The 15,289-nt window shown below is 46.7% G+C and overlaps 1 protein-coding gene across 1 annotated transcript in view; it reads right to left on the bottom strand.

The window, feature by feature from the left end:
- LOC102994318 (sorting nexin-29) overlaps positions 1 to 15,289 on the bottom strand; it is a 497,441-nt gene that overhangs the window by 228,169 nt on the left and 253,983 nt on the right. Inside the window, exon 7 of the mRNA XM_055089742.1 lies at positions 4,626 to 4,742. Within this exon, the coding sequence (XP_054945717.1) occupies positions 4,626 to 4,742 (117 nt within the window). The remainder of the gene's footprint in view (positions 1 to 4,625; positions 4,743 to 15,289) is intronic.

The raw sequence follows: 15,289 nt of genomic DNA, 5'->3' as shown, positions 1-15,289 counted from the left end.
GCATCCCTTGAAAAATATCTTAGAAAAGATGGTCCCTGGGGAAATAATGCCTACAAAGCATGCCAGAGCTCCCCTTCATGGACGGCCATGAGGCAACCTGGCAGAGAATGCTACAGCAAAGAACCCTACTGACCATCCTTTTTCAGGATGATTTATCACAGCACCCCCTCCTTTTTTATATGCACCACCTGCCTGCACCCTTTGAATCATTATTCTACTCTTAGGAAACTCTGCCTTCTCCGGATTCCAAATTTCCAAGGAGCCCATCTGATATCAGGATTAAGTGATCAGTAAGGAAAAAAAAAAAAAAAAAAACCCAACCAACTTTGATGTACAAAGCGAAAGGGGGCGACAAGGAAGGGGGAGATGCAGTCAGGGAGTGGAATGTGCGCGAGCTTCACCAAAGAGGTATCTGAAGCTTTAAAATCCCCAGAAGGGTTGTGCTTGGAGCACAACAGACACTAAATTTTGCTTGAAATGAAAAAGGAAAGAAAACAGAAGAGTAAACAGCATGGTGTTGAAGAATGAGATGGTCCTGGATCGGCAATCTGGCGCAACTGCGGAGCTGTGTGCCTCACGGTGAGTCCTGAGACCTCTCTGTGCCTCGGTTTGCTAAGCTGAAAAATGGACCTTATTAGGTCCATTATATACTATACAGGGTTGTTCTGAGGGGAAAGGATAAAAAATGCACGCCAACACCAAGCACATAGTACATGGCCCTCACCAAACAGACAAGGGAGGGGACAGGTGAGAGACCGGTGACAGGAGGACAAACCAACAGGGCTGGTGCTTTGAATCAGGGAAGCGATTCTACAGACCTCAAGCCACACCAGGCAGGGCGTCTTTTCTGCTTAAGTGGAGGTGACCCACTTAAACGGTACTTAGGACAAAGAAATAGAGACCCACAGAAGGGGCAGGAAAGAGAGGAATCCAACTTCAATTACATAAAGTGAGACCAAGTTTGCTTCCCCTGTGGGAACAAACTTGCACTTAATGAGTTGTTTTGCCTTCGGCTTTCCCTGTGCTGTGACTGTAATTGACCTCTACATCCCGTCAGTCATCTTACAAGGGTCTATTTATCCGTCTCCATTTATTATTCAAAATAGGAGCTGTTCTCCAGAGAACTTTCAGGGCTGTAATCAAATCCTGCTAAAAGGTAAAAACGAAAAAAAAAAAAAAACCCAAACTACAGCATTCATTCACATCTTATACTGGGGGCGGGGGGGGGGTGGATAATGAGGAGAGAGTCCTAAAAATACTTACAATTCAAAAAAAGAAAAGGAAAAAATTCAACCCTTAATCCTTAAAATAAGGATTTAACCCTTCTCCTTAAAAATAAGTGACTTCTTAAAAGTCTATAATATCATGAAAAGATATCACTGAGAAGCAACTGTGTCCCTGCACCTATCTTTTAAAAAATTTATTATTTGGTGCATGGAGTCATCCTCTGCTCTATGAAAATGAAGTTCTCACTTAGCAAACGTTTACGGAGCACCTACGATGTGCCAGGCAGGCTGCTGGGCACTGGGGACTCAGAGATGAAAACGGGGCCCCTACCACGTGCCCGCCACCAAGCACCTTTACCGGCAGCATCTCGTGGAGCCGCCCAAGCGGCTAGTGCCACGTTACTCTCCACTTGATGGAAGAGGAAACCGGGGTTTCCGAATAAGGCAGACCCGGTCCTGACCGCGAGGGCCCTCAAATACTCTGGCGGTCTGGGAGGAAGTCTAGTCCGGGGTCAGCAGAGAGTGGAAACGAAGGGGTAGGGCAGCCTCCCACAAGAGAGGCCTCTCACGGGCTCCAGAACTGAAGCTGAGTTTGCAGCTGCCTCCCTCCTCTGCCGCGTCTGTCTGGCTCTGGGCAGTAACAACAAGGTCAAGATGTCCCCTTGGGGCCAATGCCCAAATGGCCAGCTCTTCCCAACAGCCTTCAGGAGCTCTTTACTCCCTCCTCACTTCTAGCCATCACAACCTGCCCGCAGGAAAGGATCTGATGACGGTTCGAGCTGCCTCTGGGTAAAGGGATGTCACTGCCTTGAAGGGCAATCAGACTGGAAGCAAGAGGGAGCCTGGCAGGAGGAGAGAAGATGGGCTTTCATGTCAGAGGGCCCCAGGGAAAGTCTGGACTCCACCACTTACTACCCGTGACATCCCCTCATTCACTCAATAAGTCAACTTATATTTATTGAGCACCTACTATGTGAATCAACGGGATTCAAAGGGAGCAGAAAGAGACATGGAACTTGCCCTCAAGGAGGGGCACCTCATGGAGATACTGATTAGTGAGAGATAAATGTAAAATCACAGCAAGAGAAGAAGGGAGACATACATATAAACATCACATTCAACATGGAAAATCTGACCTGGTCAGGTTTCCTGAGGAGGCGATGAGTAGATACTGAGGGGTGAGTTACCTGGGCCCAGAGCCTTATTCCAGGCAGAGGGGACAGCAGGAGCAAAGGCCCCACAGAGGGAGGAAGCAAGGGACCCGGAGCAGAAGGAAGCCGATGGGCTTGGGGCCCAGCACCGTGGTGAAATATAATGAGAGGTCCAGCGGGGCCTGAACCCTTCTGCATCTCAACTGCCACGTTTATGAAAGAGGATGCTAATCCCACTCGACTCACAGGCTTGGCTTCAGAATCAAATGAGAGAATGAAAGTGAAGACCCATGTGTGCCTGACACACTGTCGGAACTCTGACAACCGGGAGTTCCTGACGGATGCTGGCGCTCAGGACGGGTTTTCCTGCAACAGATGGAGGAGAATGGAAGAAGATGCTAGTCCTCCCAGTGCCCCGAAAGCTTGCAAGACGAGATCTCTGGGTCTACAGCCAGCCAAGCGTAGCCCCATGAGCTGCCAGACAACCTTCTATTCTAAATGTGGACTTCACAAGGATGTTATTGACAGCTCTGGTGTAAAAATAAAAATGGGAAACATTACTCAATATCCATCAATGGGGACCTGGTTAGATAAACCTTGGTATTATCAGTTCAAAGGAATACAACGCAGCTCTTTAAAAGAAGGATGCAGGTCTACACACTAAGTACAATAAAATGATGTCTAAAGTACATAGATAGGTGAGAGGAAAATAATATACAGAACAGGGGATAGAGCCGCTACTGGTTGTTAAACGTATAGGTGTGTGTGCGCAGCTTACTCAAGAAGTGCTCATCTCTGTAAAGAGAAACCCAGGACGGATCATTGTTATTGCCTCTGGGCAGGACAATAAAGGGCCCAGGATAGGAAGGAGATTTATTTTTCACTGAACATACCCTTTTATACTACTTGGCTGTTTAGCATGGATGGGTGTAACAAGGTTTGTCAAGAGTCCAAATTTTGACAATTTTCAATCGTTAAAAAAAAAGTCCAGTCTTTCACAGCAGACAGATCCAGATCTGACACTCCTCACCATGACTCAAAAAAACTATTAAAAAAATTATGAGACAAGAAGAAATCTGAACACCGATATTCATTGGTATAGACGAATTATTGATAATGGAGGCCTGACCATGATATTCTATTTGTTTTCTTCTTTTTTACAGCTATACACTGAAATGTCTACAGATGAAACTGCCTGCCTGGTATTTGATTCAAACCAATATGGAAGGGAAAAGCAGGTACAGGTAACTTGAAGTAAGATTGACCATGACTGACAATAGCTCATTTGAACAACGGTTACGTGAGAGTGCATCACACATGCGCCAACCTTCGGGTGTTTAACATTTGACATCATAAGAAAGTTTTAAAGCAAAGAAGAAGCTATTATAAACGTGCACAAAAGCACAAGATGCTCTCAGCAACAAGATTTGCAGTAGCAAAATACTGGAAACAACCTAAATGTTTATGAACACAACCAGATTTAAAATATTGTATTTCGTTCAATAGAGAATTAAAGAATCAAGAAAGTGAACAAACTAGGTCAGGAGCTCTCAACCAGGGGCGATTCTGTCCCCCAGGGGATATTTGACAATGTCTGGAGACACCTTTGGTTGCCATGACTGGGTGGGGTGCTACTGGCCTCTAGTGAGTAGGAATCAGGGATGCTGTTAAACATCCTACAATGCGCAGGACAGCCACCCCACAAAGAATTAAATGGCTCCAAGTATCAAGAGTGCTGCAGTTTAAAACCCTCTGTTAGATCTATGTGGGATGGTCCTCAAACCATAATACTAAATAAACATAAACACACATACACACGGGGCAAACAGATATGTACAAGTATACCATGTAGGTAAAAGTTACACAAAACCAAAACTACTTATTTCTATGGAAATTTATCCATGTCGTAACTATAAAAACAGGGAGGAGAAGGCTATATGTCAATTTCCGAATATCGATTATGGATACAGGGCATGAAATGGTGCCAAGGGGACTTTGACAGATTTTGTAGCATTTTATTTACTTTACCCCCTCCCACCCAAAGGAAAGCAAATGTGGTAAAGGCTAATGCACGTAAAATCTAGACGGTAGGTACCGTGATGCTCCCCCTTTCAGTCTCCGTACTCTGCCATACCCTTGACATTGAACAAACGTAACAGCACGGCTGTGAGCAGCAGAGGCTGGGTGGACCGACAGACGGTGTGGGCAGAATGGCAAGGCCAGGGCCTTGCCGGGTGGGAGCACTCACCGGCCCCCGAAGGTCGATGAGCTCCTGCCTCATCTGGGACACGAGGGCTTCCTTGGCCACCAGGGCCCGGTGCAGGCGCTCATTGAACTCGATCAGCTCCCCGTGCATCTCCGCCACCTGCAACACACAAGCACCACGAAGTGAGGCTCGGAGGGCAGACCCTCCCCACGATCCGCCCCGCCCTCTCCGAGCCCATCACTTGCCAGCAAGGCATCAGGAGGTTGTCGGGCTGGAAGCAGTAACGCTGCTTATACTTACGGATTAGCTACGCAATCCACTCAGAAGCTGAATACGTTTCTGACTTGGTTGATTTTAACATTATGGACTCAACGGTCCCCAGTTTATGGTCACAATATGACTGTATCAGGTCATTTTTGGACCTTAGGCTTTTGTTCTTAATAAATGAATAATTTTCTGGCAAAGGCTTTCTTTCTCATCCGAGTTGTGCCTGTCAAGAATTTCCCCGCTAATGGTACAAGTAGAATGACTGACCATTTCTGTTCATCAGGGCCTTGGTTCTGAAAACCAAGAAAACAGAACTGGAGCCTTGTTGAGGATGGTGACAGGGAGGGTGACAGACACACCTGCAGCAGCACAGCTGCCCTATGGTCACTGCTTATTCTATGCCAGGAAAATACTTGAGGAAGATATTATTGCTCCTACCTCACAGAAAGAGGAACAATGTCAGAGGTGTTTAAGGAGCTGGGTCACAGCCACATAGCTAATAAAGGGCTGACTCCGCAGCCCTGGCTCTTGACCACTGGGCCACACTCCACAATCCTGCCACTCCACTGTTTAGCCCATTCAGGCCTGCCAAGAGCCTGCGAATGTATCCACGTTTCAATACTCTTGGCTAATCCCAAATAAATAAAAATGGAGGTTGCGATTAGATGGCCCATGACTGATGTACAGAATCAATAGCAGATCTTTCAAGCTGTAACTTACAAACAGAACAAAGATATCCCATATGGTCAAAACGTACAGTAATTTCTCTGATTACAAGAGTGATCTTATTGGGGCTTAAAATCAAATTCAACTGTAATTTATTTAAATGTTTTAGAGAAACGTGAGAATGTAATCTTGCCATGCTCATCAGGAAGCCTGAAGGAAGAATCTGGCGAGCATCTTACAGAGAAGCCCCCCAGAATGCAGAGGTCAAGCAGACCCCACCTAGCCCCTGCCCCTCTGCCCTTCTCAAAAGATCATCCCTCCTATACCCCAGACTTCAGCCAGGTACTTACTACATTCTATATAACACATAACTAGTATCAGACAATTTATAATAAGTATTCTATGTGAAATATAAAACATACTGTCAGAAATAAAGAAAGGATGTAAGGAGAAGCTTTGTGGGGGAAAAAAAAAAAGAGTAACCTGAATCTTGATGCTTCAGGAGGAATAAAGGGAAGCCCTCCTTTTTATTTTTATTTTTTGGATATGTTATATAAAGGGTAAAAGGCATAGGAGGAAATAAACGAAGATATTAACATTAGTCAAGGGGTATTTTTCTTTCCATTCTTTCTACTTTTCTTTACTTTTTAGTTTCCTAATAATTTATCAGAAAGAACAACCACTTAGCCTCTTTAAAAGAATTAAATTTTTTCACCTGAAAGTAAAGGGAGCCAGGTGTAATCAACATGAAATTTATCAGGTTCCCAACCATAATTCTGATGCATCCATTAATCTGCTCTGTGAATCTCCACTCAAATGTCAACCCGTCTCTGTCCCTCAGATGCTCACGTTTTTCAAACCAGTGTGAAATGCAAAGTGAAAATGGCATAAAAGACAGTGCAATAGCCATGCAATTAACAAATGGAGAATAAGTCACTGAGTCTTTTAACACAACGTTTTATTGTCATACAGATGTAAAGTTAATATTCCCCAGTTGCCTTATTCCTTTTGTATTAAAAAAGCTTAAGATGATCTTTTGGCCTTTCACAAACAAATACAACATCACTAATAATGCCTGTTCGACTCCTCCGCACAGAAATCACATAAACCCTCCATTAGCTTCCTCAGGGCTGAGAATCCATTTACCACACAGCAAGCAGGAAACATACACAACTGCCAATATCACTGCTAAATACCTGCTAATATGCCCCCACAAAATGCAAGCTTTAAATAAGTGCCACTGTCATTTCTAAAGCAAAGCAGGGTTTTACTTTGTTTTTGTTTTGTTTTGTTTGGCAGTGGAAACCAGAGTGTTAAAACAATTTTCCATAAGTGCATAAAACACTGAAACATCCCAGCTTCAAGTGGTGTTTATCATGAGCTGTCAAAACGCTGGTTCTCTTTTGCAGCCAGAGAGTAACTTGACCACATCAGACAAAGCTTTCATTTCACTAGGGAATGGGGGGGAAAATCCTATGGAACTGAGGAGACAAAATTTCATGAAATAATTTCCTGCAGTCATTAAAATGGCAATGCTCATTGTTACTAGGCGAAGCTCTGAAACCCTGAATTTCTCCATTACATATCCCTACAAACGCTTATTGATATAAACAGCTTTCATCTTACATAAACCATACTGAGCTTACTATTCCTCAAACAACTCTTTCCAAACTCTTGTATAACTAGAAATGAATTCAAGACTCAGGGAGAGCCTCAGAAGAGAAATGTGAGATCACAAATGGTTCCCATTATCATCAAAATAAAAGGCACAACCACTGCCTACCAGAATTTCTATGAGGCTCTGAGGGCATTTACAGGTTTCACCTGACCTTCCTTCGTTATTCTCAATAGCTGCAGGGAATAGGATAGAGAGAGAGACAGGGGCCCTCCAATCCTTTCTCCACCAAACAGCAAGCGTGATCTTCCCAAAGCAACAGCTGATGTTGTCACTTGCTGTTTAAAACCTTCAATGCTTCTCACTGCCCTAAGGATAAAAATGCACCCTCCTTCCAGGTCCGGCACCGGCCTCTCTCCCTAACACCCTCTCCTCCCAACAACTCTCCCTAATGTCACTCAGCCCCGCTACATTCCATAAACATGCTGAGCTCTAGGAGGTCATCCCGTGGACAAAGAGGAGAAAGACACAACCAGCAGAGGAAACAGCAGGTGCAAAGGCCCAGAGGTTGGCAGGGAGGTGGCTGAGAGAGGCAGTTAAGGGCTCAGACTCTGGTGCAAGACTGGTCTTGGCTGGATCACTTAACAGTGTGCTCCTGTACGAGTCACTTAACCTCTGTGAGCCTGAGGCCCGTCACCTACAAAATGGGGATTAAAAACCACGCTCACCAAGACATGGCAGCAACCTAAGTGTCCATCGACAGATGAATGGATAAAGAAGATGTGGCACGTATACACAATGGAATATTACTCAGCCATAATAAGGAACAAAATTGAGTTATTTGCAGTGAGGTGGATGGACCCAGAGTCTGTCATACAGAGTGAAGTAAGTCAGAAAGAGAAAAACAAATACTGTATGCTAACACATATCTATGGAATCTAAAAAAAAATGGTTCTGATGAAGCTAGGGGCAGGACAGGAATAAAGACACAGACATAGAGAATGGACCTGAGGACATGGGGTGGGAGGGGGAAGCTGGGATGAAGTGGGACTAGCATCGACATATATACACTACCAAATGTAAAATAGGTAGCTGGTGGGAAGCAGCTGCATAGCACAGGGAGATCAGCTCAATGCTTTGTGACCACCTAGAGGGGTGGGATAGGGAGGGTGGGAGGGAGACGCAAGAGGGAGGGGATATGGGTATATATGTATAAATATAGCTGATTCACTTTGTTATACAGCAGAAACTAACACAACATTGTAAACAATTATACTCCAATAAAGATGTTAAAAACAAAACAAAACAAAAAAACAAACAAAAAAAATGCTCACTTCACGGGGCCGCTGTGTGGATGAAATGAGCTGCCGCCCTTAGCAGGCTTGGCATCATGTCTGCACGTGGCAAATGCTCAGTGAATGAAAGCTCATTTTACATGGTGGGTGATCACGTGAAAGGGACATGAAAGAGGAGGAGGAGGAGAGGCAGGTCTCCGGAAGCCACATGGAAAAGGGCCACATGTTCCATAACAAGTGGCTCAGACGGCTGTGGAGAGAGCCTCACCGTCTCCAAAGCAGGAATGTCACCAAGAGAATTGCTAACCGTCCGCCAGGCACTGTTCTCAGTGCTGGGGTGCAGGAAAGTCATGGGGTTCACATCCTAGAGGTCAGACAAACTGGACTAGAGCTCAGAGAGAGAGGAGGACTTGGAAGATGGGGTATCGGAAAAGGCCTCGCCCAGAGGCAACACTCAGGAGTCACTTCTCTAATCGGCCTTGACACACGCCAGGCAGCCTCCTATGGCTGATCCATGCCCTAAATCACAGCCAGGCGCTCACTGTGTTCTGGCACCATCAACACTCAGGGCCACGTTAGAAGTCTGTCGTGTTTCTTACTACTCTCAGCAGTTGTATTTCCTTGAAAACTAATCTGAAGGCGGTTAAGGAGGAGGTGCCATTTGACAACACTAATGACAGTGACAAAGTCAGAGGCAAATGCCAGGTGGAGATACACTGGCCACAGCTGATGCAGCTTCCAACAGAGCCCAACATGGGCCAAAGCACTGGAAACTGAGCCCCGATTCTCTGAAAGGCCCAAGGGAACACGTGGATGGCAGCAGGTACGGTTCCCAAGTTATGTCTGGCAGGTGCACAACTCATGAGCTAATAAGGTGTGAATGCTTATCAGTCAACATTTGGGTTTTGTCGTTTAGGCTGGAGAGAAGACGGTAGAAAGATTTAGGAAGTTTAAGCCACTAGGCTGTTTGGCAACATCTGTCAAACTTTTGAAATCACTCACCTGTGGCTTAGCAAACCCCTGCTGTGCAGTAGCCTGTGCCTCTACTTGCACATGTGCTCAAGCAGAAGTTTAGATCCAAATGGCTGGAACCCACCTAAATGCCCAACCACAGGGAACTGGTGAAATCTATCAGGTTCCACTGCTCTCTCCCACTGCCTGCCACTTGGCAGACATCACTAGTCAATCACCGCTACCTTCCTCAAGAAGATACCCAGGCAGCCCTAACCAACCGATCAGTGTGTTGGCCTACGCGATGACACCTATTTAGTATCCCTGGCATAAAGGGTCATCACTGACAGGGAAAGCCATCATCAAGATGACATTTGAGCTGGGGATTGTTAAGATGATGCCTTTGGAGCTTCAGGAGACTGAGCAATCCCTTCCAGCTGAGGCATCAGGGAAGATGATGTCCAAAAATAATGTGTCTGTGAAAAAGCTTTTAAGTCTGTGAAAATCCCAGGAATTATCATAATTACCTGCCAAATCATGAAAAGATTATAAATTAAAAAAAAAAAAGCATCTGGCACTTCCTTTTATATCAGAATGTTCTATCTAATCACATTCAAGTAAATCTCACTTCACTCCTCCTTTGGCTACCGTACTGAATTAGACACTTCCTGATTTATTAGACCAAGACACCCCCAAATTTTAATAACAACTGAGACTCTTTTGGCCACATACTCAAACTCTCTGAGAATGTTCACTTGATGCCTCAGAATCTACCTCAGTTTTATAAAACACACAAACTGTTTGTGGGTCCCAGTGACACTGGCGTGGGCAGGGATCTAGAACCTCCCTCTGCGGTGAAGACACTGCGCCTGCCTAGGTAAAGACAAAGCCCTAGCCAGTGCCCACTTGCCTTAACATATTTTTGAACACCAACTATTATATCCATCAGCTCATGTGACCCTCTCCACCCTCCTGTAAGGTGGGCAGGGCCTCCTATGGATGGGGCCTCGAGGCTCAGAGAGGTCAGGCTGTGAGCCGAAGCATCAGAGTCAGAGCCACTGTCTGTGTTCCCTGCCCTCCACCCTGGGGCACAGGAGCCCTTCAGGGGTTAAGGAGATGAGTCAGTCCCGCAGAGTAGAGGGAAGCAGCACAGTGTGGACCAGTGGCTCCCAAAGCAAGCTGATCATTAGTTGCTCAGAGGGCTTCTGAGAAATGCAGATTTCTGGGCTTCACTCCCAGAAATGCTGATTCAATGTGAGGGAGTCCAGAGCAATACTTTTTAAAGACCCCAGTGACTGTGATGATCAATCAGACTCAAGAACCACTGTCAAAGACAAAGGGGAAGGATTTCACACACTCAGGTGTGAATTGCGGTGGGGCCACTAACACCAGATGGCAGCAACCACCACGCGCAGCGCTGTTACTCCGGCGATGGCCGAGTTAAGTCTGCAACTGAGGGGGCCGTGAACTGGGGCAGGGACGTGAGCTGTCTGCTACCCACCTGAGGCAAGCACAGAAATTCACAATAAGCATCTCGAAACATCTGAAGCAATTTCATATTGGTATGAAATCCAGGAATTCCGAAATTTTTCTAGTTGGTTTTTTTTTGTTGTTTTTGTATTTTACAAAAGTACCAGTTTGCAATGAATTGGAAATGCTTAAAAACAAACAAAACCAAAAAAACCAAAAAAAAACTGGCTCTTCAGCACAGATAGTTTGAGAAGCACCTATTGACAACACAGATGCTATACTTGAAACAACGTTTTGCATTAATAATTATTAGAAACAATGACTAATAATAATGATGAAAAAAGCCAAAATATGACCATTTTTGGATAAAATTTGTGAAGAGAATTGAAAAGAAAAATAAGAACCAATGTTATCAACATCTGTTGGTCTATTAGATGTATATACCCTGTTTCCTTGTACAGAGTCAATTTAGGCTTGAAGACTAAGAAAATCAGGAACGTTAACTGAAACAACACATGTCCAGACCTAGCCGAGGTCACAGATGTCTTAAAAAAAAAATTACAGCTGCCACTGCTCTCTTTGAGACTGATGGTGGGCCTTTCCCGCAGCTGCCTGATCATGCCCATCTCCCAGAGGAGGAAGGAGAGGCTCAGGAATTGAGCAGCAAACCAAAACAGAGGCACAAAGAAGGCAAACACCTTGCCCAAGTCCACACAGGAAGCAAGCAGCAGAACTGGTTTTCAAATTTCTGAGTCCATGTTTTGGACTTTCCACCCTGCTTCTCTGCATATACCATGACCAGGATGCTGAGCTGGCATCTCAAGATACCAGAGGACCTGGAGGAGGTGATAAACCTGGGATCAAGTACAGAGAGCATTACCCAGGTAAGGGGCACCATCACGCATAAGCACGCGCACACACGCGCGCACTCCAGGAAAAGGCACCATCTCTGGCTGCTCCCGAGGCCCAGTCTGGCTTATCACAGACCAGTCTGCAACCAGCCCCCTCGGGGGGACCCTGGCGGTAAGGGAAGGAGTGCCCAGAATAAACAAGAACCTTAGCAAAGGCAGGAGCTACTGTGAAACTCAGGGTCCAAGAAGAAACCCAGAAACTTGGCCGGCAGCCAAGATGGGCCTTCTTCAAAGTGGTCATTGCTCCATATGAAGGCATTGTGGAAACCAGTGTGTAAATGAAAATTCCAACATGAAGACATTCCAGGGGACTGTCAGGAATACTTGGAGATGTTTGGCATCAACGAGCCCTCTAAGCAGGGCCTCGAATCAGGTGTAGCAAAACGAGGGGCGTGAAGGTCAAACCCAGGTCCTGTCTATTCACTGCCGTGTGACCTGGAGTAAATTACTTCACACCTCTGACTCTTGGTATCTTCTTTGTAAAATGGGGGTACTGTTCCCTATTGTCCAGATTTGTCATGAGGAACAAAGCAATGACAGAGTTTGGGGAGCGCCCGGTGCCTGCCACAGTGAGTGATCCTTAATTTATCGTAACGGAGTGCCTCCTCGAGTCCAGCGGTGTTCCAGGTGCTTTACAGGAGCAGGCACCATGGCCTGGGAGGTCAAGCTTTATGCCCATTTTACAGATGTGGAAAGCAAGCCTCAGCAAGGTAAAGCGATTGTCCAAAACCAGTCTGCAAGAGGGGGCCGGTGTGACTGCGGGGCTCGGGGCCCCGCATCTCCCGAGTCTCCTGTTTCTTTGTGCCTTCCAGCCCACCTTGCGCTCTGATTCTGCTGTGTGGGGCTGACCCCAGGAAGGTGTGCAGGCTCGCCCTGACGAGGCAGAGCTCTGGGATCTCGGGACTGATCCTCCTGGGTCACTGTCAAGCTGCCAAGTGACAGGTTCACCGGGAGCCCAGGGAGCAGCTCCATCCTCAAGTGCACCGAGATAGCCCCATGTGGGCTCCATCTGCAGCGCCACTGAGATAAGTAGAAGCCTGCAAGGAGGCCGAGGATAAGTTCCTGTGGAAGAGAGACTTCCTTCATCTCCTCTGTAACGAGCCGTTCTGTGCTCAGAACACCGGGCTTGAGGGAAGGGATGCTTAAAAACATTTGGCTGGTATTATGGTTTAATGGGGGAGGAGGAAACACCCAGAACTAATTAATTACGGGATGCCTCTGAGAAACGTATGTTATGTAACTGTTAAAGCCCAGCCACAGAGCTGCTGGGTCCCTGTCCCCGACGTTCGCCCTCATTTCTCCCAACACCCGACCATTCAGAGAATACACCGGGCAAGCTGTTGAGAAAGGTCACACACGGCAGCAGCTGCTACCCACCCAGGTAACACCTTTTCTTTCCTGCTTTCCACTAATGGCCCTTAAAGAGCAAAGGCAGAATATACAGAAATGGCAATGATAAAAGAGCAGCCAACACCTTCCTGGTGGTCGTTTGAGACAAATGAGCAAGGACAGGGGAAAAAAAGCAAAAACAAAACCCTGAGTCCCAGCCCTCTGCTGAAAGACACGTTCCTATCAGAAGAATAACACAAGAGGCATCATGCATCTGTGGAGGCTTTTAAACAGGTTCCATCAACTGTCACCCATCCTGGGACTTCCCTGGCGGTCCAGTGATTAAGACTCCATGCTTCCACTGCGGGCGGCACGGGTTTGATCCCTGGTCAGGGAACTAAGATCCTGCATGCCGCGCAGCATGGCCGAAAAAAAAAACCTGTCACCCATCCTGGTGGCATTACCAGAGGGGTCGCACAGCCTGGTGTTTAAGGCACAAACTCCAGAGCCCAGCGACCTGGGATTCCCCCCAACCCTTCTAGCTGTGACTTCGGGGAAGAAGCTTTCACCAACCTGGGTCTCAGTTTCTCATTCATAAAATGAGGTTAACAGTGTAGATTTCACAGGGTTTTTGTGAGATCTGAGCAAGGTGATATATACGCCAGAGGTGCTCAGCTAGGAGCCCACAGGCACTGAGTGCTCTGTAACTGTTGGCCATTATTATGCCATTAAACCGGCACCAAGAAAAACATCCGGTGTCACTGGTCCCGCAGAATCTACAGCCTTAACCACCTTCAGATCTGTCCCCACTCTTCCGTCTGTGTCACCCAAGCCTTGGTTGAGAAGCCCCCCATCTCCCACCTGGACAGACAAAACAGTCTCCAGCTGCGCTCCTGTCCTCCGCCCCACCCCCAAGCTGGTGCTCAAATGGCCTCCCTGTGACCCAAACCCGATCACATCCCTTCTCTGCTTAAAACAGTTCACTCATGTTGACGAAGAAATGACAAGAGGTCTTCAATTTGCTTCAAAAGGATATGGAGGTGAAGGCAATGGAGGGTTAGGCATGGAGTAGGATTGGCCTTGGCAGCTGGAGCCGGATGAGACTGTGTAATGGGCACGGGGGTACGTTACACTATTCTGCCTATATTAAATTTCTCCATAATCCAAAGTTTAAAAATATCTTTCAATGGCTTTCCACGAATTTCGCTGGCATGGCATACAAGCGATGGGAGGAGGCACAAGGTGGAGAAGGGAGGAAAGAGGTGGGAAGGGGAGAGAAAGAAATATTTCAAGGGAAAAACCGACACTGATCAGATGAGATTTCATCCTGCCCCTACACTTGCCCCTGTGCACATCTCCTAGAATCCTATCTACCCTTCAAAGATGAATTCATATCTCAGTTTACCTTACTCCCCAGATCCCTTGACACGTTTACCCATGTTCTCCATAAATGATTCCTCAAGACTGTAAGAGCAGTTACTGTTTTCTGAGCACTTACTACATGTCAAGCACTTTCAGGGCCACAGAAAAAGGCTCTTTTGTAAGAAAAGGTGTGTCTCTGAGCGGCCACAGCCCCGCAGGGGCTCAGTGAGTGGCGCACGGGCTGGACACAGCTCCCACTGGTCCTGAGAAGCACATGCCCTCGCGCAGTGTGCAACCTGCACAACGACACACAGAGGCCTTAGACACTTTGCTAGGCGCCCTGCTTCTCCGATCTTACAGGGGAGGAAACTGAGGCCCAAAGCGGCTAGATCATTCGCCCATGGTCACATAGAGATGATGGCACTAGGTGACGCCAGACCCACGCTCCTTTTCTTACACAAGGCACCCATAGGAGGAGGTGTGGCCCTGCGTGGCCAGCCTCCATGCACCCCAGCATACAGTGGCGCCTCCCAGGCCTGTCATGGAACGCAAGACCTCACCCGACTCCATATGTCTTCCTAGGGACGGCGGCCAAAGCCACTGACAACACCAGACACTTCCAGGGCTTATTTCTGCTGGATCAATGAAGGGTGGGGGCAACAGAGGAGAAGACAGTGAAGGCTCCTTTCTGTTAACACAGCAGATAATGTAATTTACCTGCCATCAAACAATGGTTGTAATTATAACCCATTACAAGTACAAAACACTGTGCTCGGCCGGGCTTGTGAAAATGGGTCAAGAATTACTTTAAAAGGCTTTGCTAGGTGTCCCTGGTGGCAC

Source organism: Physeter macrocephalus, chromosome 14, assembly GCF_002837175.3.
Source record: "Physeter macrocephalus isolate SW-GA chromosome 14, ASM283717v5, whole genome shotgun sequence".
Taxonomy (NCBI): domain Eukaryota; kingdom Metazoa; phylum Chordata; class Mammalia; order Artiodactyla; family Physeteridae; genus Physeter; species Physeter macrocephalus.
This window is presented reverse-complemented; position numbering and strand designations above follow the sequence as displayed.